The 26,224-nt window shown below is 42.0% G+C and overlaps 3 protein-coding genes across 5 annotated transcripts in view; 1 reads left to right on the top strand and 2 right to left on the bottom strand.

Annotated features, from left to right (window-relative positions):
* Window positions 1-4,249, bottom strand: part of pi4kab (phosphatidylinositol 4-kinase, catalytic, alpha b) — a 28,082-nt gene extending 23,833 nt beyond the window's left edge. Inside the window, exons 1-9 of one of the 2 annotated variants that reach the window (XM_069707843.1) lie at window positions 3,890-4,249; window positions 2,795-2,911; window positions 2,191-2,284; window positions 1,727-1,815; window positions 1,560-1,632; window positions 1,220-1,482; window positions 1,024-1,090; window positions 209-357; window positions 38-103 (exon numbers count right to left, since the gene is read on the bottom strand). In XM_069707843.1, coding sequence (XP_069563944.1) covers window positions 38-103; window positions 209-357; window positions 1,024-1,090; window positions 1,220-1,482; window positions 1,560-1,632; window positions 1,727-1,815; window positions 2,191-2,284; window positions 2,795-2,911; window positions 3,890-3,988 — 1,017 coding nt within the window. In that variant the 5' untranslated portion in view covers window positions 3,989-4,249. The remainder of the gene's footprint in view (window positions 1-37; window positions 104-208; window positions 358-1,023; window positions 1,091-1,219; window positions 1,483-1,559; window positions 1,633-1,726; window positions 1,816-2,190; window positions 2,285-2,794; window positions 2,912-3,889) is intronic. The other variant, XM_069707844.1, reaches the window with a different exon arrangement.
* snap29 (synaptosome associated protein 29) lies at window positions 4,152-8,041 on the top strand. Of its 2 annotated transcripts, XM_069707845.1 has the most exons (7): window positions 4,152-4,190; window positions 4,296-4,406; window positions 5,100-5,342; window positions 5,441-5,640; window positions 6,278-6,363; window positions 6,445-6,549; window positions 6,912-8,041. In XM_069707845.1, exons 1-7 carry the CDS (start codon window positions 4,167-4,169, stop codon window positions 7,070-7,072), a joined length of 930 nt encoding a protein of 309 aa, XP_069563946.1. In that variant the 5' UTR covers window positions 4,152-4,166; the 3' UTR covers window positions 7,073-8,041. The 2 variants fall into 2 exon arrangements, with proteins under 2 accessions (XP_069563946.1, XP_069563947.1); XM_069707846.1 differs by lacking the exons at window positions 4,152-4,190; window positions 4,296-4,406 and adding an exon at window positions 4,462-4,793.
* Window positions 8,042-12,488: 4,447 nt separating this feature from the next.
* LOC138626227 (somatomedin-B and thrombospondin type-1 domain-containing protein) lies at window positions 12,489-25,626 on the bottom strand. Its single transcript, XM_069707723.1, has 5 exons — window positions 25,231-25,626; window positions 16,902-17,087; window positions 16,369-16,459; window positions 14,298-14,456; window positions 12,489-12,911 (listed from the first exon to the last, which is right to left on the bottom strand). The coding sequence occupies exons 1-5, from the start codon at window positions 25,478-25,480 to the stop codon at window positions 12,806-12,808; spliced, it is 792 nt and encodes a 263-aa protein (XP_069563824.1). The 5' UTR covers window positions 25,481-25,626; the 3' UTR covers window positions 12,489-12,805.
* Window positions 25,627-26,224: the final 598 nt, after the last annotated feature.

The raw sequence follows: 26,224 nt of genomic DNA, 5'->3' as shown, positions 1-26,224 counted from the left end.
ACCATTTACAATTTCTTTGCTATGGTGATATAGTTACCTCTGAGACTTCTGTCATTGTAGCGTCCAGGGTTTTCAGAAAAGATTCGGAAACAAACTTCTTCACCTGTTTCAACAACACAAACAACCACTGGTATGGATTCATGATACATATACAGGATGGGAAGCAACAGAAGAAGTATCTTGGCAAATGAGTGATAGTCTACTGCACCATGCTAAGGAGCTGTCGGAACAGATCAACAGGCGCCTCCACCTCGTTTTCTCCTGCTCCCATGAAGAGAGGAGACATCGAGAAACTGGAACTGACTGTGGAGAAATAGTAGTCGGGGTCTACTGTGCTGCTGTCTGGAAGATAGGCACCTGTAATCAAAGAGACCAGAAGACATAAAAAGCATGCAGCGAGTAGGACAGTATATGACTGGTTCCTTCACGGGGCTTAGTATTCTAATTACATAAAATAAAGAAAATGGCTTATTATATCTGTGTCTATATTGAATTACTTCCTGTATGACTACAGAATACGAAGGTGGAATGATGACTCAAATGTAAGAGGCAGCCATCAAAGGCAGCTGAAATATCTCAGTTAAATATAACAAAAATCTAAGTTTGGCCACTAACAACAGTCAGACTGCACTGCTAACACTTTCAACACAATGACTCTGCATCAACAGGGTTAGATATGATGTCACAAAAGGCACACACAGGCCTAAGCACGACAGGTTCTGTGCTTTTATAGTAAGAAACTGCCCTAACTGAGCATGTACTGTATATAAAGACAAGTGATCATTTAAAACTGTAGAGAAGGGCAAACACACGATGAATGAGTAACAATTTTTTACTGTATGCATTACTGCAGTATAACAATATGTGAAACATATCTGCAGTTTATCCCGATAACTATGCAAATATGCAAGTAACTAGATGTTGCATAATAATGACAGCTGACAAGGATGAGCCTGGCTGAGATGATGGATGAAGGTTCAAACACCAATGAAATCAAAGCAGCTTGTTTTTATTGCCCTTTACCTTCAAAGTACTGTGGACCAGAGGCTGTAGGAGAGCAGGGTGAGTGGCCTCCTGGATCTGTGCAGCTCTATGACACAACATTTCTTTGATCACTAACCAAGTACAAGACGTTCATTAAAAACAGTGAAGCTCTGCAGACGCCTCCTTTTTCTTCTCAACTCATAAAACTCTAGTGTCTCTGGCAACGTAGACCGACCTGCGCAGAGGAATCCAGGTTTGTCCCGGTGCGTCTGCGCAGAGTGTCACTCTGGCACACTGTGAGCAGTGAGGACGGCAGAATAGAACGGAAGTCATTGAAGGATCTGCGGCGCACACCCTCCGTTTCCTCTGTGACGCAGCGGACCTGGGGCGAATCTTTGGGGAACAACTTGGACAACAGGGCTTCGTTTGTGTTGCTGTAGCGGCCGAATGCTCGAGTCATGCCGAGAAGGGTGGGGACAATATACCTGCACAGGAAGACTGCAGACGAGAGAGCGGCTATGAGGGTTTTTCATTTTGAGGGTTGATGTCATATAGTGTTGCATTCGTGTGTATACCTTTGTCATGGTTATCAGGTGTTTGGCACATGTCCTGTAATGCCTGCATGACCTCCATTATAGTGTTCAAGATCTGTTGGGGACAACAGTCGACAAAAGAACTTAGAACTTAACTGCAATGCAGCTTAACCTAAGAGTGACGTATCATCTTCACTTTTTCAGCTGACCTCTTGTCGGGAGTCTGTGTCCCTCTGAGCCACATCTGCCAAAAGAGTCACTAAACAGAAGCTGAAGTTTTCTGCAACCGGGAGAAATTCTGAAGAGCAGAAAACACGAACAGTTGAATGCCACGGAAGTGCGTGCACCAAGAAAAAGAAGGATAACCTGTTTCACAAACAATGAAAAGCTATTTAAACAGTAATCACTGAAAAATAGAGGATTATGTAGCGGAACAGACAAACTGCAGCTCACAATGCGTTGTTTCAATATCATATCTGACCAATATATTTTTACTCTAAACAAATGGACACTGCTCCCCATGGCATTTTGGATAAAAACCCAATCCTAATATATCTTAAGGCAGTACTGAGAATAAAAATGCCAAAAAAAATACTACTTAGTGCATTGCTGCCACAAATAAATAGAAGCCATTGTAAAACAAAAAGCCTCACTATAAGAGGATTGCTCTTACCCTTTCCTTTCTTTCCCAAGCTCTCTTCGATCCATTGGACCCGCGGCAGCCCTCTCAATAGGCTCAGCAAGTAGGAAACAAGTATGTCTTTGTGCTGCCAGAGTAAAAACAAGCCATTACATCACAAACAGCTGCACTTGGCAGCACAGACCAGCACGTTTTTTTGCCTAACAAGCATTAATAAATCAAAATTATGAGGTAATGTTAAATCTGACAGTCAAATATATGTCAGAGAACATATATCATTACTTTAACACTGAAAAGTGAAGCTAGCATCTTTACACAGTCAGATGGTTTCGAAGCTTCCCACGCTGTGTCTCAGTGTGATGAGGTTAGAGGCTTACATGGTCAACTGCATGTCTAATCGCCAGTTTAATCAGATTATGGGAATAAGCTTATCGTGGTGATATCGTGAAGAGGCTGGGTAATCAGTGGTACAAATAACACGAATATTTTATAAATATATCATGCTGCTACATCACTATGTAAAACACACAATTCTGTAATATTTGGATATTAAATGCACCATATCATTCGGTAACTGTCACGAAAGCCTGAAATTAACGAAGTTTAGCAGCTCCAGGTTTGACAGACCAACACCCACCTGTAAACCAGATTCCACCAGAAACACAGCCAGCGCAATTACAGCATCTCTGCGGCGCACATCGAGAGTGAACACACCACGGACTTCCACCGGACACATACATTGAAGCTTCTGGACCTGAAACAGCACAAATAGAATAACATTGTAAAATGGACATTTGACAACCCAGACTGACAATATGCACACATCAGGCCCATTTATTTGATTTATGTTACTCAAGAGCTCACTGTCTCTGTCTGTAGGTATTTATAGCATTAGAAAAGATACAAAATGTTGAGCTTTTTTTTGTGTGCTGTATTTAAAGACAGGTTTGAAAGTGATTGTGCATGTTCCAATATTCAGATCTGGTCTTTGCCAGAGTCATACCGGGAATATCAGGAAAGTGCACAATTGTATTTGCCCACATTTATGAGTACACACATGTTCCTGGCTTATCTGCCTATTTCCTTCCTCGGGATCAATAAAGTTGACTGTTACCAGGGTGGGAACCAAAGTATGAAGATACAGCTATTTATGATATTTGACATGGTGCCAAGCAAGTCACCGCAGCAGATATGGGCTTTACAATGACAGTGTACTGATAATTGCCACGCTATGTTCCTACCTTTTTTTTACACCAATTAAAAAAAAAAAAATTGTCATTACAAACTCACTAATATTTCTGTATTACAAAAGAAGACAGTTTTTATTATTATTATTATTTATAGAGCTGATCGTCCTAACTCCGGCCGCAACAGGTTAGTGAGTGTGTGCAATGCAAACAAGAGCTCATCTCTGTGAACCTGTTTGACTGCAGTGCTGATCAAGCCCGACTGCTCTGCAGTAACAGACACCTCAAAGGCGGCGACGCCACTTTCCTCCGCGTCGCTCTTCTTCTTCTTCTTCTTCTTGTTTCGGGCAAATGCTGCCGAATTAGTGACTCCTGACTACGGACGGACACACGACTTATCAGACGACTGTCACCGCGGTGCTCAACATAAGCCACCGCCAGTGCGGAAGCGGAGCTGCACCCTGAACAACAAAAAAAACCCTGCTGCATGTTGTTACTAATACAAATGTGTGTGTTTTTTGGGGGAGCTCACTGCACTTCCTCACCTTTTCGGCCGGCGCGGGACGGTGGGCGGCCAAAGAGCGGGCCAGCGACAAGACTGTGTTGAAATAAAACCCTCTCGTACCACCTCCCGTTACAGACATGTTTACGCCGACATCAAACCAGCGCAAATCAGCGAGCAGAGGAAACAGCCGAGCGGCAGCTGGCAGCTGGGAAAGCCGCAGTACGGCAACGCAGCGGGGACAAATCCAACTACGGCGTTAGGTCGTGAATTTACAGCGGGCGTCCCCCCCTCCCCCCTCCTCCGTACATAACTAAACGATGCCGCTGTTGCCAACGCGACGGGTAAACAAGACGCTGTGTAAAAAAAATAAAATAAAATAAATAAATAAATAAAAATAGCGTTATGATTAATAAGTGACTTTCTGAATCGCTGTTTGTGTTGCGCAGGATTTACCGTTGGGACGGCGCGTTGTGACGTCACCGAACGTGATAAGGAAGCGTTCAGTCTCCGACGGTCAGCTGACTCAGCAACAACATCTGCAGCTGCGACGGTCAAAGGTTTGTCTGTTCAATGAATCGGTCCTATTTCTTTCTTCTTTTTTTTTCTTTTTTTTTTAATTGTCACATTTTAGGCGTAAATCTACCGTGTGAGCAGAACACGTGCTGCTGCGTGTTGAGCTTCGGGTGTGGTAACAGCGTTTAGGTGACAGCTAGCGGCCGGCTAGCCAGCCAACAACCCCTTTAGGCACAAGAAACATGGCTCAATATGTTAAAATACTGTTCATTATTTTGGGTTTCTCTATTTAAAGTGTTGCTCGATGATTAGTGTGAAACATTTAAGATAGTTTGTGAAACTCTACGAGCACAAAAACAAGATCCCACGAAGACAGCAGGTGGTACTTCTCTTCCTCTTCTCTGACCAGAGACACAAACACGTTTTTATTTGTGAGTATCTGAAATTGTATTAAGCAGCTGATGCAATAATTTATTTGAAACGGGTTTAACCGGCAAATTTGTCAGGTTGTATCCAAATTGACTGAAACTTATTTTTCAATCTCTTGTCAGCCAACTAATAGTTTAATTTGTTTCAAGAATATGTTGTGTCGGTTTCAAACCTCTGTGCAGCTATTAACAGAAACAAAACTCACTACTGAGTGTGAAAGATCATTCTTGACCACAGATGATGGTGAGATAAACACTTGAAAAGGCTCACAGACCTTCACTTAAGATTACTTTGCCTTTGCTTCACAGATGGCCTACCCTAAGTCCCACAACCCGTTCGCAGATGATGATGATGATGACGTGGAAGGTTTTAAGCCTAAAAGCAGAGGGTTTGATGAGGACGGCAGTGACAGCGGGATGAGTGAATCGGAGAGGAGGCAGAGGTACCTCCAGCATGAAGTGATGCGTACAGCTCAGTCTGCTGTGGACAGCAGTTACCGTTCCATCGGCCTCATCCATGAATCAGAGAAGATGGGGGTGGAAACAGCAGAGGTATGTTAAACTAATCGGCTTCACTCTGGAACACAAAGAATTGGCATTGTTTCTGAAAGAGTGTCTGTCTGTCTCTCTTTGTGTCTTTGTCTCTGCAGGAGCTGATGCGACAGGGCGAGGCTCTGAGGAGGACAGACAAGATGTTGGACAGCATGGATCAGGACCTGAAGACCAGCGAGAGACACATTACCAGTATCAAGAGTGTGTGGGGCGGCCTTGTCAATTACTTCAAGAGCAAGCCAGAGACAAAGCCGCCGCCGCCACCAGAGCAGACAAAAACCTACCAGGCCAACGGAGGGTAATGTTCAGTTCTTCTTTCTCTGGGTCAGTAGGGTGTTTATTGTCGATTTACTTTTCTTAATAGGTATGCATCAAATCTCTGTATATTATCCAATTATTTTTGATTATATTATGAACTCTTAAACTAATTTAGAAGCCGGGCACAACTCCAATCTTCTAATTCAGTATAAACAGGAGTGTGTGATAACAGGAGAGACTTTGTAGATGAAATTAAAAAGTCATTGTCATCATGTTTATTATTATGTTTTATATTTTCATTCTACATTGCTTTTGCCCTTGTAATCATCTAATTTCAGTCAGTTTTCATCATGATTAAATAAAGTCTGATGAATTACAACCAAACAAACACCATTACATATGCCTAACGTTACCTCGTAATCTATCATCCATTACCTCGACACATGTATTTAAAAGTACATGTGTTCACATCACTTATAACATCTATGTAGTTGAGATTTCGACAGCAAACCTATTATACAGATCCAGATTTAATGTGTGAAGAAGGCTTACTACTTTTATCTAGAAGTTTGAATCAAGAACATGCTCGATGAAACAGCTGCAGGGGAAACCTTGTATGGCAATTGTAATGTATTTTTCATTGCATGTACTTTAAATGTTTGTCTTGACTTTCTCAGATTACAGAATGCCCTGTCCAGCAGCAGACAGCATGAAGATAAATATGAAGCCAGTCACCCCAACCTAATAAAGTTGAATACAGGAGGTAAGAGTTTGCACAAGCACCTCAGCATTACCTAACCGTACCACAAACCGGCTGCCACCATGTCTGATTTCTGTGTTCCAGCGTTCGGAGCTGCTGAGTCGGTCGACGACAGCTCGTCCAGACAGAATAGACAGCCTCACAACAGACACCTCAGACAGGCTCACCAGACCCTCGACAATAACTTGGGTAACAAAAAAATATATATATTTTAAATATCTTGTACTGCTACTTGGTTGTGCATTTTTATATTATACAATCACAAGAGAGGCCTAATGAGATAGCATCGACACCTTTGTCATGTTTAGATTATAATTCTATTAATTCTGTAATGTATTGTAATTATAGTTTTTGTAATGCTGTATAACATAAATGTCATTTACTACAAGTTTCAAATGTATAACTATAAACACTGGGAAATCCAAAATAGCATTGTACTGTATATTCTGAGTTAAGTGTTACATGTTTTGTTATATTGTAACAAAATCCCTTTAAATAATCTGTCGTTCCGCAATATAACTAATGTTACATGTCCTTTGTCGATGACCTAGACGAGATGTCCGATGGCTTGAGAAGACTGAAGAACCTTGGACTTGGTCTCCAGTCTGAGATTGAGGAGCAAGACGATCCCATTGATTCTCTGATGAACAAAGTGGACAAGATGGATCTCAAGATCCACAACACAAACCAGCAGATTAAAAACCTCAAATGAAACAAACACTTGGACTCACCTCATCAAGACAGAAAATGGCAACAGGTCATCCTCTCACTTGGCTCTACATCTTTGCCTTAGTTGATCAAACCATGTGTTGATTTATATAATTTGATTCGATGGGTTCTTCCTCCCAAACGAACTAATTGTTTTTTACTTGTGTGTTTTGAGGATAAGACTCTACTCCACGTCTGTATTAGATGTAACCAGCTGTCTCAGTCCACGTTAGATACGTTAGTTTTCTCCTTTAAGCTCCACCACATTTCTGTCTGAATGTCATCCACTACATTTTTATTGGTTTGGGTGATCAGAGTATCAGTTTTTCTCGATTGCCAAACATTGGCTTCTAGTTTGCTCGACATTTTAGCAAAACGGAAGAATCGTTTGACAAATGACGAAGAGAAATTTGTATTAATTCCTGATTTATTGCATGGGCAAAAAACTGATGATATTTTTTGTGTGTGTGAGTGTATATGATTCATATGTCAGTCCTAGCTAAGGTTCCTGGACCTGCCACTACACAAAAATATAACAAGTCTCACTCAAGTCACATTTGCCTTACATCTAACATGTATGTACAGTAGCGTTTGTATCTGTGCCACTGGTACCGCTCACTATGAGATGGTTCACTTTGATTCTCTGAGATCTGTGTTCAAACTACGTTCAGGTTCTTCAGTTCTCCTAGCTTTATATAAAGTCTTTGTATCGACAAGTATACAATGCAGCAGAATTGGTTTGAGAGAATTACTGTACAGCATAATGTGAATGTCCCTATTATAATCTTCTCGGTTACATTTATGAGTAGAAGAATCACTTAAGGTTGTTGTTTTTTTCAAACAAAGTTTTTCTACCAAGGTGATCTGAACTAAGAAAACAAGTGAGCATTCAAAGTCACAATGTTTTATTTTTGCCATGTATATTATGTCTTGTAATCAAACCCACTTACCCAATAAAAACATTTATAAGGTGGGTGTATCCAGGTGTGTAAATTGTTACTATTAGAGGTGGAGCAGGAAGTCAAAAGCACCACAAGGTGACGCCATATGTGAAGGGTGGAATTTGCATGAGCTTCTTTAGAAAAGAACCACTGTGAATTATTTATTATTGTATATTTTAACAAAATTTTGTCTTTGTTATTTGTGCATTGTGGTGCAGCAACAGGGTTATAGCTTATGTATTTTTTGTTGCAAATGATGTACATATTTATCAAAACTCGACTCTTTTTCAGAGTTAACTTAATCAAAACAGTATTAGGTATATATAAAATTAGCTTAAGCAGAGAAGGTTGTATTTTACAACAATTGTCTTATTATGGTAGACAATTCCTAAAAACAACACCGATTTTTCTTCTAATATCATCAACTGAGGGTGTGTGAGTGTTTACTGCAGTGGCTGTGCTGTGTACCATCTGTGTTGCTGTGTGTTGCTCAGGCCCTCGTGGAGGTGTCCATTCATTATCATTCCTCTGTGTTGGACCAGCTGCTTCTACAGAAGCAACAAGCATTCATTAGGATGACTTGCTAATTACAGCACCACGCCTTACACAACCTTATTGGGGTGACACAGGTGGAGGTGGAGGGGGGGACTGGCTGCCCAGTGCCCTGAGCTGAGGGAGGCCCCTGCATGTCTGAACTAAAAGGTGTATTTGTGGTACTTCTCTTCCACATTAGGTGTAAAGCACACAAATAAGCAAACAAGGTAAATGGGAACTTCAAGTGTGAGGTAACTGCAGCATCATTTGGAGCAGGTTTGAGGAGACAAGCAGAGAAATTACTTTTGATTAGGTGGACAAAAGAAAAGCACTTTGTGAAACTTCAAAACTAACTGGAACTAATATTCTCGTAGCTGCGGGGCAGGTGTTTCTCAAAGTTTGACTTTTTGGGCCTTAATAAATTAAATGTGAGGAAAGTGTAATGCATTAATACAGTTAGGCTGCGGCTTTAGATAAATATGCTGAAGAAGGGACCTCAGGTTGAGGTGGCACCGCTCATCCACCGACACCACCAGTAAACGGAAGTCACCTCTGGTTTCTTTCCCTTCACACCATAAATGGGGGCCGGGAGGGCTTTGAACAGCTGTCTTGTCAAAAGCAAACAGTGGCCGTGCTGCGACAAAAGCCGCCAGTGCTGGAATGCCCCCCTTTTCAGCAGCCGTAATCCCAGAACACACTGCTGTCGGAGCCCATCAGGCACTGGGCCAGAGACGGGCCTTCCTGCCCTTTGGAAAGCGGGTTAGCAGCAGAGGCAGGGCAGCAGAGGGGACGGACGGTCAGGCTGACAGCACTCTATTGCCACTGTTGTAGTAAGACAAAATAAAGAGTTGTGCTGACGATGGGGAGTTTGGCAGAGAGCTGGGGAGAGGAAGGAGGGAGGAGAGAAATGTGGGAGGGCGGCTGGAGAGATAAATGGAGGTGAAGTTTAAGTGCCTCTGAGATAAAACATATGAAAGTAGCCACGTATGAATCACTCTTACAGGAATAACATTTTATGAGTTCATTTGTTTGATCCTTTCACTTTTTAAAAAGCCCTTTAGATGCACTTCTCATGACAAATGATAAGTACTGAAGGCTAATGTGGAGTTTACAGCTGTCAAATGTTGGACATTTTAATCTTCCAAACGAACAAAAAGGCACTTCATTTATGAATAACTTGGGATATTTTGCCAACAATGTCTAAAACGGTGGCATATGCAAAGCATCAATGATTTTGTGAACAAAACAAGACATATGGAGAGCAATTGATATATGAGACATGCAGTTGGCAAACTACCAGTGATGACAAGCAGCATTACTTTGATAAACATAGAGAGCTTCAACCTTTAATTGTCAGGCTCAAAGTTCAAACATCCCCTCCTCCATGTTCAGTTAACTAGTCCATATATCACATAAAAGAGGAGGCAAACTAGCTTTCAAATTCAGTATTACGTGTTCTAAACCAAAGCAAATACCAGTAGAAGATGTACTTACACATGATGTAAGCTGGTCAGTATCTCAGGCCTCGTGTTTTGTCTGTTCACACATCATCTCTGGCAGTTACATCACAAAAACAAACCCCAAATTTCTGGAGAATGTAGTTCAAAAACATAATTATACACATCAGTTGTCATTTCGCTTGTCGTCTTCCCATTTACGCACCAGGCAGAAATGTCAAGAATGCAGCAAAAATATGTTAATGGGTACATGTTTGCATTATGTTACATATGTTAGACAGGGCTGTTCTTTTAACTATGAAATGCTGCATGTAAATACTGGTCAAATGGAGGGATATACTTATGCGCATAGTGGTTGTTGCAAAAGGGAGAAGTCAGAAATGTGAGTGGTGGGTTGTGTAAGGTAAAACCGGTTCCAAGGTTGTTTTTTTTTAATCTGAATGCAATGATGCAATGAAATCAGGAATATATGGGAGTGGGAGAGATGACAGTATAGTTGTTTATTTTCACTAATGGACAGTGTACAGAGTATGCTGTGCTGCACTAATAGGATCATCACTTGTTTTATAATAAATAAATACACAAACGCAGACATGTGAGAGAAAGAGAAAGTAACAGCTTTCTCCTTCCCAGTAAAAGCTCTTTACTGTGAATTCACCTGTCCTCTTCTTGAACCGGCAGTAAAAGAGATGTGGCAAGATGAACTGAGACAGCTACCTGATTCCTGTGATTAAAGGGGACCTATTATGCTCATTATCAAGTTGTTGTTTTCTTGTATCAATGCAGGACATGAGAAAGGACGAACATCGGCAGCACCAAAGATTATAGTGTCTCTGTTTGGTAAATATTACGGTCTTCCCTTGCTTATTTTGTGACAAAACGATAGATTTAATCATAAGCCATGACATAAAAAATGTTCTATAGGTAGTGAAAAGTTACTCTGTTGTTTCTGTATCGTTGTTCTGTACTTGGGGGCACGCTGTGCCTGGAATTGATGACTATATGTGCAAAGATTTTCAACGAGATGACGTAGGCTGATTGCAAAACAAGTCTACAGGAGCAGTCTAGTCTGACTCACCGGATGTAGGATGCTGGTATAAATTGGATGATTATTTCAGTCGACATTCTCCTCCCCTTCTGCTATCTGTGTGTTACTATTTTAAAAATCCCTTTCTCTGGAAATGGCAAGTTTTGACAAACATTTGGATCGTGCAATATGAGAAGCCTGCTTGGCTCTTTTTAGTCTTTTGGAATTTAGCCATTCGAGTGCCAGGGTTCACCTCCCCTCATGCAATAGTGCAAATTCAAAACAGGTTCCCCCGACACTATTTTGTAGGGGCACCATCACTGCAGTTTTGGCTTTGTGCTGCTCAGTACAATTGTAACTGATTTCATGAAGTACAAACAAGCCAGAACATTTGTTCAGCTACAGCAGAATAATGCCTGAGTGCAGCCAGACCATTCTCCAGCGTTGGCACGGCACAGTGGAGATAAGTCTGTCTATGTCAGACTAAGAGCTGTCTGAAACCTTACATGAACTTTATTCTCGAAGGAATTGCATCAATGTCATTGTTTGAAACTTTGCCCACGTTTAAAGACATCTGATGTGGTTACTATATTTATATGTATGGCAAAATAGGGAAACGCATAATAGGTCCTCTTTAAGGTAAGGCAGCGGTTCATCTGGAATTTCTTTTAAAGAAAATACCAAGTCTGTAGAGACAACAACAACAGAGAGGAAAAATAAGTACAAATCAAGGAGGTGTGGGAAGTGTATGGAGGAGATTCTGTTAATTAATAAGGGGAGTAACTTGGCTGTCTGTGATATTTATAGTGGATGATAGTCTGCTGATAAAAGTCCCATGTGGGCAGGGCAGGCAATGAGCGTAAACAGTCATGAAGCCTTTTTTTTTTTTTTTTTTTTTTTTTTTCAATCTTGGACACAGAGGACAGAGAGAACCAAAGTGAAATTCTCTTTTATGGCTCCTTTTTCTCTCCAGCATTATTAGGTCTAAACAGATGGGATTGATTTCAGCTGTGAGTCACTTTAAAATCATCAGTGACTGACCATCAGAAGAGGCAGACATGAAAGAGGAAGCTTGATGAGAGACAAGGACACAAATCTAAGCACCTGAGAATCAATACCTGATATTCAACTTCACTTGCTGGTATCAATGTTTTTGTTGAAAAGAAGTACTAATGGGGACAAAACTGTAGAACATAGATATATTGACTCAAAGCAATGGATACAACTTGGATGAACAAGTTTGTAGCATCTCCAACCCGCAGATGATTTAGGACTCTTTGGATTGGGGCTTAAACTGGTTGCAGCAACTGCTGTTTGATTTTTAAACTGTTGAATACAAATAAGTGTAGCTATATAGACACATACACATTACACATAAACAATCATAAGTAGAAAATGTATAAAGCAAAATAATATATTTATATATTTATACATTATGCATTAGCAAATGCACTTGCATTGATGGAGGTAGATAGCAAAGATTCAGAGGTAAAAAGGCATATAGATGTTTGCTGTGCTTTGGAGGAGAAAAGTACATAACGTGGCTGTAAAATCTGAAGTTAAATGCAAGAATTTGTGTGTGCTTAGTAATAGTGTATACAGTACAGAGCATGAGGTGAAAGGAAAAAGTGGCAGGATGCAGCTGATCTCCTTGAGTTACCCATCCAGTAGTCTGGATCGGAGGGTCTGGCTTGGCTGGCAGAGCTCTCCAGGTTTAGCATGAGGCTCTGAGGGAACTCTTGTCCCCGCTTACGGCTGTCTGGAGGTTGCATATCGGCTCAAACAAAGAGCACAGAGTAGGGAGGACACCGGCAGCGCTCAGAAGACGACTCTCGTACCCAGGAGCCATGACAGCCCGGGACTGAAGCTGCTGCCCAGAACGTTCTGGAGAAGAAGGGACCAAAAAAAAAAAGTTTTTGTTTTGTTTTTTAATTAAGTATGATATATTTCAAGATATTTGGATGGTATATGTTTTCAAATACAGAAACAATTAGACACCTATGTGAAAACTGATGTAAATGCTTTCTGCTGATGCTTTCAGGTCACATAAGGTGGTGACTTTAAACCTAGTGCAGGACTTTTACATAGAAATGTTACATTCAAACGATTGCTAAAAAAAAAAAAGTTCACACAATGCCAATTAAACCCACCACTGCCAGATAAATCTCTTTGTATTTCACACTACCCAGAGTTTATGAGGCTCACTTTGGGCGAAGCCAGGATTCACCCTGGACAGGTTGCCAGTCTATCACAGGGCCAACACAAAGACAGACAGAAACAAAGACCATTCACACTCTCATTCAAAATTTGTAGAATCACCAACTAAACTGAGATGCATGTTTCTGGATGGTGGGAGGAAGCTGGAGAACCCGGAGGGAACCCAGGCAGGCACAGGGAGAACACGCAAAATCCACTGGAGGCCCGGATTCGAACCCAGAACCTTTTCGCTGAGGCGACGATGCTAACCACCTCACCGCTGCCCCGCCCGGTCACACTCACGTGTACTAAAAACTTACGGAAACGGCTAACTTGAACAGGGATAAAATACTTCAATCGGGCAGCTCATCCAGACTTTCCAAATGCTAGCACATCAAATTGTGATAGTGAAACGAGCCATTTCGTGGGGGTTACAACACCTGTTACTTCATTGATCCACAATTGGTCTACTGTTATATAGGTGAAACAGTAGCGACAGAGCAGGCTACGGCGTAGCCTATGACGAAAGCACGTGTCGACAGTGTTTTTGTAATTACTCTCTCTGACAGTAGGGGGAGACAAATGTTTCGCTCTGCAGGTTTAATGTTTTCAGAGAATGGATATTATTGAAAATGCCTTACATTAATACCCAGAGATATGTGGCTAGGTTATAAAGTCACAGAAACTTCGGGGGAACTATTTTTTCCCCCGAATATCCGGTTTAAGGCACCTAATGAATGCTTTAAATAGCTCAATTTATTTTTGTCTACGGGGTCAATTAGGAGCTCTGTTTTAACACAAAGGAAATTCTTCATACATCAGCACCCAGTCAAACTGGTATGGTATGCTAATTTATATATTCATATATTCTAAACTAAAGTCATCATTCAACATATTGCAACTTTAAACTGCATGCAGAGACATTAAACATACTATATTCATTGGTTGCTTTAAGGTTGCTGATAGGGGGGGATATAAATTATAAGTGACACAAGCCCACTCCACTAAATTCAAAACTGTCAGCGGTTTATTGGATGAACAAATCTGTAGTTATATTTCACTTTTTTGATTTACCTGGTGCTCTCCAGGCCGTCGCCTCCACAGCGATCTGACTTCGACATGGCATCACTCTGACACTCTGCACAGATCAGTCTCTCTCTCACCAGCTGAGCACTCCACAGTTTGAGTTTACACACTGCACTGGCCTGTTTCACCCGCAGGTACACACAGTAACTGCAAGCACAGAGCAAAGAAAGGAGAGAAAAGAAATTAGTTGACTCCATTTCACTAACATTTGCTTATCAAACCTGTAAACCTATAGATGGGTGCTCAAAGCTCAGTATCTAATATTTTGTTCTTTGGACTGTTGAATTATTCACTCACTTGTGCTAGTACAAATGGAAAATGTCCTGATAAAGGCACAAAGACACAGGCCAGGTTTAAGCACTCCCCAAAAAGGCCTCCTTTTTCTTCCCTCCCCTAAAACAATCCAACTTGACTGGAAGGATGAAAGTCAAGTGGCAATCCAACCCAGCAAGTTACTGCAACCAGACAAAATACAAATGTGCGGTTAAGAGATTGGCTCCATTTGAAGGTGATCCAGCAGCGTCATGGTCACCTGCACTAATATCAGCTCAGCTCAGTCTGCACAATGGAAACAACAATAAATTCTTGTCTTTTCTGATCGCTGTGTCCCCGGGCAGACACTTTGAACTTCACTGCACTATTTATTTTGTCTCGGATTCAGTCTGCTGTGACAAAACACCATCCCCAGTGGGGTGGTTTGTGAAACAAAACATAAAACTTCAGTGTCATTTTTTTCTCTCATTTGCCAGTAATATTACTACATTTATTAAAGGCATAATGTCATTACCCAGCTCTGATTTAATTACATTTTAAAGGCTTTGCTAGAAGGGTAAATGTGAATAAGCAGCATTATCAGAGTTGAGCACTGTTTGGAATTTTCATTAGCATACACCTCTGGGAATATTTAAGACCTGAAATGTCTGGAATGAGCAGTGTAATGAGGCTCTAACACATGTGGTATTGTAAATGCACACATGCAATTGCTGTAGTGGGATTTCCTTACTTTGTTTCCTCACTTATTAAGGATTGAACTTGTCCATGGTGCAAAACCTAATCTGAAATGCTACAAATCCATGTTCATTCCACAAAAATGCATCTTACGGATTCCTTAAAGACATTAACGCAGGTTTGTGTTTAGCCTCTATAAGTCAAATAAGAACCGTACAATAGCCTCATCATTTTACAGATATAAGTAGAGATCCAAAGTCGACTTCTGACCGTCATTTCATGTCACTGTTAACCCCTCGTTACTGAGGTCAATTTCCATGACAGAGCCATCAATACACCAGATGTCTGTGTGAAATCACCCTCACTCTATGTGATTCATGCTGAATCCATCATAATGAGTAATGTGCTTCCAGTTCCCCCGATGTCTTGTATTTCAGTCAAAACAAAAGGATCCGATGTCCATTTTAATCAGTGTGAGAGGCTACGGGCTGTCAGGAAACAAGCCACGATCTCACTCCTTTGTCTCTGATTTTTCCAGCTCTGAGAACATCTGCAATCAACGCAGATCAAAGATGACATCTACGCAGGGAGGGTTTGCCTTTTACTTGGATTATGGTTGCCTTATCAGTAAAGGTCAGCTCATGATGCAAATATTCAATGACAGAGTTTGTGTTACACAGTCAAAGCAATTTCAAGGGTTTGCATGCCATGGCAACCTTGGCCTCGGTCTGTATTCTTTAATCTTTTGGAGCACAAAGTTGATCTTAAAGTGACCTTTAGTTAAGTACAAACTAAGAAAAAAACTGATTTGAAATCCAGCAGCCTTGGACCTTTGTAGATAGAGCAAAAGAGGTTCATGCCCAAGTGAGCTGCATTTGATCGCTCTCTCATGTGAAATATTTGCTGACAAGAAAACAGAGCTGTTGTTTGTATAATTGCAGTTGAGCTGTGTTTTTAAAGGCATGCATGGATACAGCGCTACGGTCTGAAAAATCTCAAGTAAAGTACCCAAGACGTTATCATTCAACGCTCCACACTTCAGCTGTAATTACCCCCTCACTGCAGATGAAAACAGAGTTGGTGGCTCGCAGCCTGTTAATGGAGGCCTTACCTGGCCTTCTCCTCCTTCATCAGCATGTGTGGTCGCCTCCAAGGGTCTTTGAAGTTCCTCTTGAAAGAATCAGGCAGGATCTTTGCCACCTCTGGAAGTCAGGCGTGAGGATAGAAAGGGGAAACATATAGTAGATAAGCTCATGTTTCCATTGGAGATCATCTCAATTTACACATCTCACATTTCATCTGTAGCAGCTCATCCTTGACTCAAAACAACTCACAGAATTAAATGACTCAAAGTGTAGTGCAGTGGTACTCAGTGCTCCTTGGAAATCTTGGAAAATCTGTGTTTTGTTTTGTTTTTTTTACTATTGGGGAAGTTATTCAACTGTAAAGAGCATAACAGAGGTTTTGAAATAGTGCAGCTGGAAATAAGGCTTCAGAACAGATGTGTTGCTTACAGTAAACCAGTTAGAGGCCCCCCAGAGAATACCGAAACACCAAACTGATATGTAACATAGTTCAGAGCAGGAGGATGTGCATGCCGCAATGCTCGCACACAGAGGTGCACAGAAAAAGTCAGGTTCTCACCTTTCGCAGTGCTGCATATGGAGTTGTTTCCAAAGCATCCTCGACGTTGTTTGAGGTCCGGGCAGGGCGTGCCTCCGTTTCTAGGGGGAACAGATACCTGGCGACTCCTCTCCGTGCTGCCAATGCCACATGGAGACGTGCACGATGACCACGGGCCCCATGATCCCACCACACAGTCAATGGCTGCTAGGGAGGCAGGAAGATACAGAGATCAGCGAAAGCATGCAGGAGCCAAGTCAAGAAATACAAAAGAAGAGATGTGGTCTTATTGTTTTGGGTTTGTTTAGACTGTTACAGACAGTGAAGGTGAAGGAAAGAAAAATAAGAGGCAAACTGTCAGTGAAGATTTTCAGTCATCCAGATCACAATTTAAGTGTTATCCAAAGCAACTGGACTTTTTTAAGTTCCTTGAAGACGTTTCACTTCTCATCCAGGTCTGACATGTGACCTGAACGACTCTAAAGGTGCGAACGAGCCTACAAGAGGTTAAAACCTGGAACTTGAATTGATCTTCCACCCAGAAGTTGTAAACATTCCCCTAATCTTTGCTAATTATATGGCTTAAAGTGTGAGCTGCAGCACACACCCTGATATAAATTTTAATAATGTTGCACTGAGCATTTACTCAGGTGGGCAGGTGGCAGTAAGTGACTGGGTCATTAACATCTACTAATGTCAGATCAGCTAAACCCCCGGACTCAGGAAGTCTGCGACCCAGGTCACATGCATGGGGGCCATTTAAATAAGAGGCTAATTTTGCATCCTGTTCTCTCTGGTTTCTCTCAAGCCCACACTTCATCACACACACACACACGCACGCACGCACGCACGCACACACACACACACCCATGAACTCAGCGCACCGCATAAACACAGCAGCAACAGCAATCAGGCTTACCATTCAGTGGGCTGATTAGGCAATTACATCAGGCTAGAAGGAAGCTGTACTACCTAGATGGCTGCTCTGATCAAAGGCAAGCGACTCCAGCAGTAATCAAGCCTTGTCCAACACAGAGATTTAATAGTGGCAGACATTTAATAGGCTTGTTTTGAGGAGGAAGCGTACACTTCATAAACACATAAACAAAGAGGAGAGAGGAACTCAGATGCCCACACTGAAATTAATAAATGCAAACATGCACTTTGACACCGCAATATTTTTCTCATGGTGCCTGATATCGAGCTTCTTTTTTTCATTGTGGACAATAAAGGTTGAATACAATGAGAGCAGGTGCACACAGCTTGAAGGTCAAATTATAGGGAAGGAGTGGATAAATATACCATAACTGAATCTAATCCTCCCTCTCACCATCTGATCTACCTCACCAATCTTTATAATGCACACACAATCCACAGCACAATGCTGTGAGTGAATAAGTATGTGTGTGTGAACAGGAGTATAAGAGAGAGAGAGAGAGAGAGAGAGAGAGAGAGCTTTCAAGGTGCCGCCTGTTTGGTTCATTCCCATGGTCCTATTGGGGTTTTGGAGGGAGGCCGGCCGCCTCAGTGACACAGCCGATCCACAAAGCCACTGTGGAATCTCTGCATTCCTGCACATTAGTGCTGCCCACCTGACACTCGCCTTTCCCAGATCACCACACACACACACACACACACACACACACACACACACACACACACACACACACACACACACACACACACACAGAAAACAATATCTGTCAGATAAACCCTCCCATTGGGCTTGTTCCACCCTAAAACACACACACATTCACGTTTCCCTCTGTAAACTTGTTGAGAGACATGAGCTTTCTTGAGAGATACTGAAGGGCGTGATGGAATCAGACACCATATCAACTTCCTACTCCCGCCTCCCCCACCTCTTCTTATCCTCGCTCCTGTCGGCTTTCCTTTCCTCCCCTCTTCTACATCCTCTGACGTTCACGGGGCACTTCATGTTGCTGTTTTCCTTTCTCAGAGAGGGAAAAACTAAAAGCAAGCAGGGCACTTGAGGTCTTTACTGCAGAGGGTGTGCGGTGAAACCGATAGGGTCGGTGAGTTCCCGGACCCGAGGGGGAAACAGTGCTATTATCCCTCTGATCGACACCGACATACACACAAACAGGACTAAGGCCCTGTCTGGAAGTCTCGGCCTGTTGACCCCGGGCCACCAGGGGTCAGAAGGCAATTACCAAACTGTGGTGGTCCCCAAGTCAGCCTCTGGTACCACCAATGCAGCGATCCCACCACCCACAAGATAACCCTGCTGTCAGTCTGACAGAGCTAACCCCACACAGACGCCGTTGTCCGCTGTTTCCCTTGCTGACGAGAAAGTCCCCTCTTGGAAAGCATGTCACCACCTCTGACCTCTGACCCCAATGCAGGAAACAAATGGTGCTTGTTGCCAGGATGTTCAGCCTCTGTCTTTTTGATAAACTGATATTTTTACAAAGTGTTCCCTCAATGAAGACATCTTTAAGAGAGAAAGAGAGACATTGTTTATCTCCATATTAGATGTGTTCTCTAATCTTTTGTATGGGAGGGAATGTTAAAGTGAACCTTGACACAAAACCGATAAAATCTGATAAACTTTTAAGACATTTAAAGTCTTGATTAGCTTCTTATTGTGAATGAGCGGCAAATGTTTCTGCCCAAATAAATACATTTTTGTTATTTAACATTAAAGATTTCTGTAGTTCTTTCTTAATGATTTAGTAACATCAAAGTACAACGCTGATAACAGGTTCCTGTGGTTACTGTCCAACACCTGATCAGACCACTGTTACACATATGACAGCTGTAGAGAGGAATGTTTTTACAATGCAGCTATAATTAAAAACCGTCATTGGGAGTAATAGCAGTTTGCTCGGATAGAGTTTGTGGCAGGACGGTTAATTTTCCTGGCAGTTAGCAGAGCTTCAGACACCTCCAACTGAAACAAACCTCTGAATATGTATCCAAGATCAGCGCTTTTATCTCCTCACTTTTCAGCCAATCTCTAGTCCCTCTTGTGTCAGTGAGATAATAGCGTGCTATCTAGCTTTCACACTGGCATTCCTTTGCTCTTCCTTTCACTCGCCCTGAATTGTGCTTCCATTTTAGGGTTTCATAACAAAAGAGTTATCAGACCTGCCCGCCCAATTTGCTTTATCTTCCTCTCCCTTTATCGCTGTGTCCCGCACTCTCCTTGTTCTTTCTCCCCCCATCTGTCCCTCTCTTTTTTTTTTCTTGGTCCTCTTTTTCACTCCCCCTCCCCCTCCGTCCACCCCCCATCTCTTCTCTGATGGGACCCAGATGTCCAGCTGCTCTGGAGGACCATTGCACCTCCAAACCTCCGCAGTTACCCTGCCTCCCCTGCAGAGAGCTGGGCCCTGGTCCCATCAGACAAGCCTTATAATGTTCGGCAACACGAGCGAGGACCACAAGCCTGTTAATGAGCGTGAAGGACACGGGACTGGGCCCTAATAACATGGTAGCACATAAATGTTTCCTGTAGACACCTTGAAATGGGGAGCCAAACAAACCGACCAATTAAAAGGATTCATTACAAACACAGCTGAGACAGATTTTCTGTCTGCAGAGTTTGCACTGATTGGCCTCACAATACTACACAAATACAAAGAAACATTATTTTTGAATTCTGAATTCACTTCTCATTAACAATAAAACAAGAAAGCAGAGGGAAAGAAGAAGAGAAAGAAATTAAACAAAAGGTTCACCGCTTTTACTTCAAAGACATCTTTCAAGACACATTGAACTTTGCTTCAGAGTAATTCATAGACTAGTGGTAATGTTAAGAATTAAAGCTTAAACAAAAATGTGTAAGTTTGGGCCTTGCTTCAGGTTTGACATAAAAACAACTGGACATTTTAATTTGATCAATTAAAAGATCAATGGTTGGAAAGCTTTATTTGAAAACTGTGGACAGACTTGATGTGCCTGCCAACATTGTGAGTTAGACAAAATAATTTAAGGGGAAAAAAAAAAATTCAGTTTTGTGACTCAAGTTTATGTTTTGCTCACTGTTAACTAGCATGCCATGCTAGGAGCTATTTGCTAATGATAGCAAAAAAAAAAATTGTGCCACTACAGTCAATAGGACTTACTCTCTTTGGTTAATAATGCCAGCAAAATGTATTTGCAACTGTTCGTAAAGGGCTGGTTCAGCCAAATCAATCATTCATCTGTAGCATCATGTGTGAGAGAGCGCCGTTCACACCTGGCGTGAGCATCCATCCTAGGTGATCAGATCACAAGTAGTCAGTAGAAAGTAAAGGTGTGAACACATCCAGGACATCTGCGTAGACCACATTCAAAGGTAGTCTCGGATGCATCATGGGCCACACTGAAGGAGCGTTTACGAAGCTGACGTCCTCTGCCTGAGCTGAAATATGTTTTGGCGTCAACAGCTTCATAATGAATTGCGACACAAGGAGAAAAAAAACACAGCAACAGGGAACGTGGATCTGGCTGGATTTTTCTGCCACAGTTTGACAGCACTGAAATGTGTCCCTGTTTCTGTGGGTGCTCTACGACCTCGCAGTTTTTTTTCTTGCATCAGCGTTCTACTGAAAAAATAGTTCCTTTAAAACATGGCAACACGCTTCAAGTTGAAAATGGAACATGTATTGGCTCGTCATGAAGAGGCCAGATGTACAACTTCAAATTTGCAACCAGCATCTTGGGTACGTGCAGTATGCGAGTGCCAGGAGAAGAGATGTGTGTCCCAAAAACAGCTGGCCTGTTTCAGCCTAACTGGGTAAAAACATTCCCCGCTCATTGAGGTTAAAGAGAGAGCATGTGGGAAGCGAGGAAGAAAAAGAGGGAGTGAACGTTGGTGGAAAGAAGCAAACATCATGGCATGACAACGTACAGTGCCCTGGAGGAAAGGAAGAAATGCAGAAGAGCCAGCAGGAGAGACAGATGAAGGATGAGGCAGAGGCCACACTGTGTCTTCCTGTTAATGTGAGAACTACCAGACGCCACAGGAGGAGAGGAGAGGAGCTGCCCCATCCGGCCTCCTGTGGGCCAGTATGATCTTTAGGGTCAATGAAGAGGAATGAGCAGTTATCTTAAAGGGAAACTTGCAATGGAGTTGAGATGATGTATGAAAAGTAGCCTTCTTTAACAACGGAAGACAGTGTGTTAAGAAATAAAACTTATTTCTAAGGGATTTGTCATTGTTTATATGTAAAAACAAACGAGACAAAAATGTGTAAGATCTTAGTTTTTGCTGCGATACAAGTCTGGAAGCCAGAGACTAACCATCAGATTTTGCGGTTTATCACCTACTCAACATCAAGAACTATTAAACTAACTTGTAGCTTTAAAACTATAAGCCTGACTGTACGAGTCAGTAACTCATTCATGGGTTAGAAAGTGAAACCGATTTTTGAAGTTGATCTGCAGAGATTTCCAGAGCCTTGTTTTTCCATTTTTAAAGTGTGGGGAAACCTGGAAGAACATGCCACTGAGTGGAACATGGTACAGAGAGTACGCTGTTTCAGAGAAATACTACACCTGTCAATCATTTGGAAGTAATTTTTGTTTACAAGAGGAGAAAGAAAATATCTACTGAGCCACTTGTCATTATAAGCGGATTAAAATGAGGCCAGAATTGTATCGTACATCACATTTAATTATTTTACTATGTGTGTCAATGAGTGTATTGTATGTTTTCCCTGTAAAAAATCCCACCACTAACCCTCAACCTTTCTCACTGATTGCTATTGCTCATCAGTCGTGTAAAATAGTATGTGGAGTGCCCTTCACACTGTTTACACACAACACACAATCCTGCCAAAGGCTTCATTTGAACGAGATCCCTGGAGAGGGGTATCACACTCTGAAGAGCTTTAAGTGTTTGTGTCCAAGTGGTGCAGGCAGGGCGCTGTTTTTCCCTGTCTCTCCTCTGATGTCACCCACTCCATGCTCTTTGCTCAGCTACAGCTGACACGAGTTAATTACAGAGTGTGACAGACAGTACACAGACAAACTCCTTGGTGCGTCGCAGCGCTGTGGGATCAGGTTTAGATAAAGTGTCATGTGGGTGGGAAAATATCAGGGCGCTTTGATGGACCTGAGCCCAGCCATGCTGTGTTTATACTGTAAAGGTGATCAGGTTGCACAGGGAGGAAGTCAAGGTGTTTTTCCAAGCATCAGTCAGTGATTACTGATCCATGCAGGATTCAAAGGTCAAGTTGACATCTCTCTCATGCTCAGATTTATCAATGTCGAGGCTGTGCAATGGTAAAAATAACACACACCATTCAAGTATTTTTCTATAAACAGTCCCGTGAAAATAAATTTTTCTCTGTGGAGTAACCACATTCATCTGGAAAACCTTATCCAACCTGTAACACCCGCACCGCACCATCGTGTGACTGTTTTGTCACATCAGGATTCAGCTGTCAGAGCAACACATGAGATTCACTCTGCTAAAAATCCTGGCGTGACACGTGAGTGAAGCGAGGCACATGGCAGCTGCGACCTCTGAGGGACCACAGGCTGTTAAACAGTGTGGTGATGACTCAACGCAGACCTGAGGTGCTCTCCTCGGTTTATTCTGTTAACTCTCAGCTTGGCAGACACATGGGATGGATGAGGTGATGCCTGGACTTTACTCAGCTGGCTGCTGGATAGTAAATACTGTTGCTACATGTCTCTATGACTGATACGGGGCTTTAAAAAAAAAAGAAGAAGAGATTTGAATCTGAGTTGTGAATTTTTGTTTTCTGGTTGCCACACCCCTGCTTTTACTAACATTGCGTATTCATTAGCCTATAAGAAACCTCTTTTTTCACCCGCAATCCATCCAAGAGTGTGGAAGTTGAATCTATAAGTGCAAACAGTATTTGTGTGTGTGGTAGTACTGCCTATTTAAGGTGACTCTGTTAGATCATCACAGTATTTTAGAATTACTGCACAGATTTTATGGCGCTTAATGCTGAAGTTTGTGAGTATTATGGACTATTTACCTATCTAAAAGTCACATTCATTACAGCAAAACATTTCTACAACTTAACATCTGCAATATATTTGAAAACATGATAATGAAGTCATTTTAACTCAAATAAAAACAGACATGTTTATGGAGATGGATTACTTCTATAAACCAAATATAAACAATCTACATTTACAAGTCTGGGTAATTTTAATTTTATGGCCCACAGTTGCAAATAGCAGGTTTGAATCAAAGGGCTGTAAAGTCTGTATAACATACAGATTGATTTCTCTATTGAATTGTTAGCAAATGTATTAAAATGTAAAAAACACGACATCTCTTTAAAAGCAGTGGCTGTATTACAGTATGTTGTGGTCAAACAGGGACTAACAGGTGTTTCAGCTATCTTTGGGGTAAACACTGAGGTCTAATAAAGTGCGTTACAACCTCCATCTCATTACTTTTTTATACACCTTTAAGTGAATGACTCACGTCTGTGTATGAGGCAGGCCATTTACACCACAGCACACATACAGCACTCAAACAGAGGTTCCCTATGTACATGTGCTTAAATAGAGGGATCACTGCAGTATTTTAAGTGCTCTTTGACTTGCAGGACTGACTGACCCTGCAAGTGCTTGTTACTTTGCACTTAAGACGAGGGTCGCACTGAGTGTATCTATGCTCAGATAATCACTCCTTGTGAACTGGAGTTGTTTCAAAATACTGTAAGAGTTGTCTCACAGTTACAGGTCAGAGTGTTTCCTGTCTGTCACATCTCAGACACAGCTCTACTGTAATCCTGACCATCTTTGGCAGTGTGTTCCCATGGTGTCCATTCTCTCATTTGTCCATATATAGCAGCAGCCAGGGTGATGAGGGAAAAAGTTACCCAAACTCACATTTAAAGGATTTAATGAACAATCCACCTTGAGCTTGATTCAAAGTGCAGCTCCTTTTTTCTTTATTGAAGAGAAAACCCCTGTTCTAAATTTGTTATGATCACTCACACCACTTTCCAGCTACTGAAAGCCCCAGCTGTGCAATTTAAAGCTTTGATGTGAAGGTCAAGGGTCAACACTACAAACCTAAACACACATACATACAGCTAGCTTTCAAATAAATACACCAGGGAGACAGGAGATACCTCTCTATGCAGCCCTACAAGTGGTCACTTAAAACAAACAGCCATAATGGGCGCACTAAAGACAGCTATGTGTAGTATGTCTCACTGTCTCCGTGTCACCTCAATGCCAGCCATCCCTGCCCCAAACTAGACAACAATGAACAACAGGCGTCCCTGAGCAGGACGCCGTTGTACTCTAAACAAAATATCTACAGTACAGGCGTCAAATCTGTCCAATAGTTTGATCTTGCAAGCCTCAAAAGTTGTTTAAAATCAATTTTCAATGGCGAGCAACTCACCAGATATTTGGCACACGCGCTGATAGTCCTCGCAGCAGTCCCTGGTTTTCTGACAGTAGGTATCACAGTAGCACACAGTTTTTCTCTTGGTGTACTCAAAACATTCGTTATTCCGGCCGGTGCAGCAGTTCGGGCTCTCCCTATCCCTGCAGCCCGCTTCAGCCTGGGGGACAAGCAGCCCGCAGAAAAACACTAAATATCCACAGACGACAAAACCAAGGCGCGCTGAGCTGCATCCATGCGCTCCCATGACGGAATATTTTCTCTGGTACCACTTGCTCCACTCTCACACTCCGCTGGTCTATGCTTCACTTTGGGTGGTGCTTGAATCTGAATAAAGTTATAAAGGCAATGACGAGTTTTTTTCTACACAAAAATCCAAGTGTAACATGGCCCTGTTTACGAGATAACTTCTGTATTGACACCCACACGAACAACTGATGCGTAAAAGTGGAGCCTGGTGCACACCACCTCTTCTCTATTTGTCTGGCGGACACCGCCCCTCAGAGCTACTGTTGGTCATTGGGAAAGACGTACAGTGCCAGCCCCCCTCTCTCTCTCTCTCTCTCTCTCTCTCTCTCTTACTCGCTCACTTGCTTTTGTGTGTAGGTTAAGAATAAAACCAATGTGTGGTCTTACTCCCAAAATGTGTTGGACCACGACTACAGCCAAGATACAAGTGTAACTCATTACTGGGAAAGATTGCCAAAATGAAATAAGCCCTGATGAGGGCATTTATAGGTCCTGTACCAACATTGCATCAAAGCTGGAACCAGAAACAGTTCAAGAAATTCAAAGCAACTCCACACAAGTGAAAGGAGATCAGCAGCTTTTCCATTGTAATGTATTTAAACAGCACATACAAAGTATCTGAAACCGTTCTGATCAGTTTTTGTTCCTAATCACAAAATAAATTTCAGCACCACGGACAGCGGTCTGGTCACTTTATATGACAGTTAATGCATAAATAAAAGAGAAAAACAAGTCAGTCTGA

Source organism: Brachyistius frenatus, unplaced genomic scaffold (assembly GCF_029030835.1).
Source record: "Brachyistius frenatus isolate BFR_SWC_R1_liver_20210118 unplaced genomic scaffold, ASM2903083v1 Contig_72, whole genome shotgun sequence".
Classification (NCBI taxonomy): Eukaryota; Metazoa; Chordata; class Actinopteri; family Embiotocidae; genus Brachyistius; species Brachyistius frenatus.
This window is presented reverse-complemented; position numbering and strand designations above follow the sequence as displayed.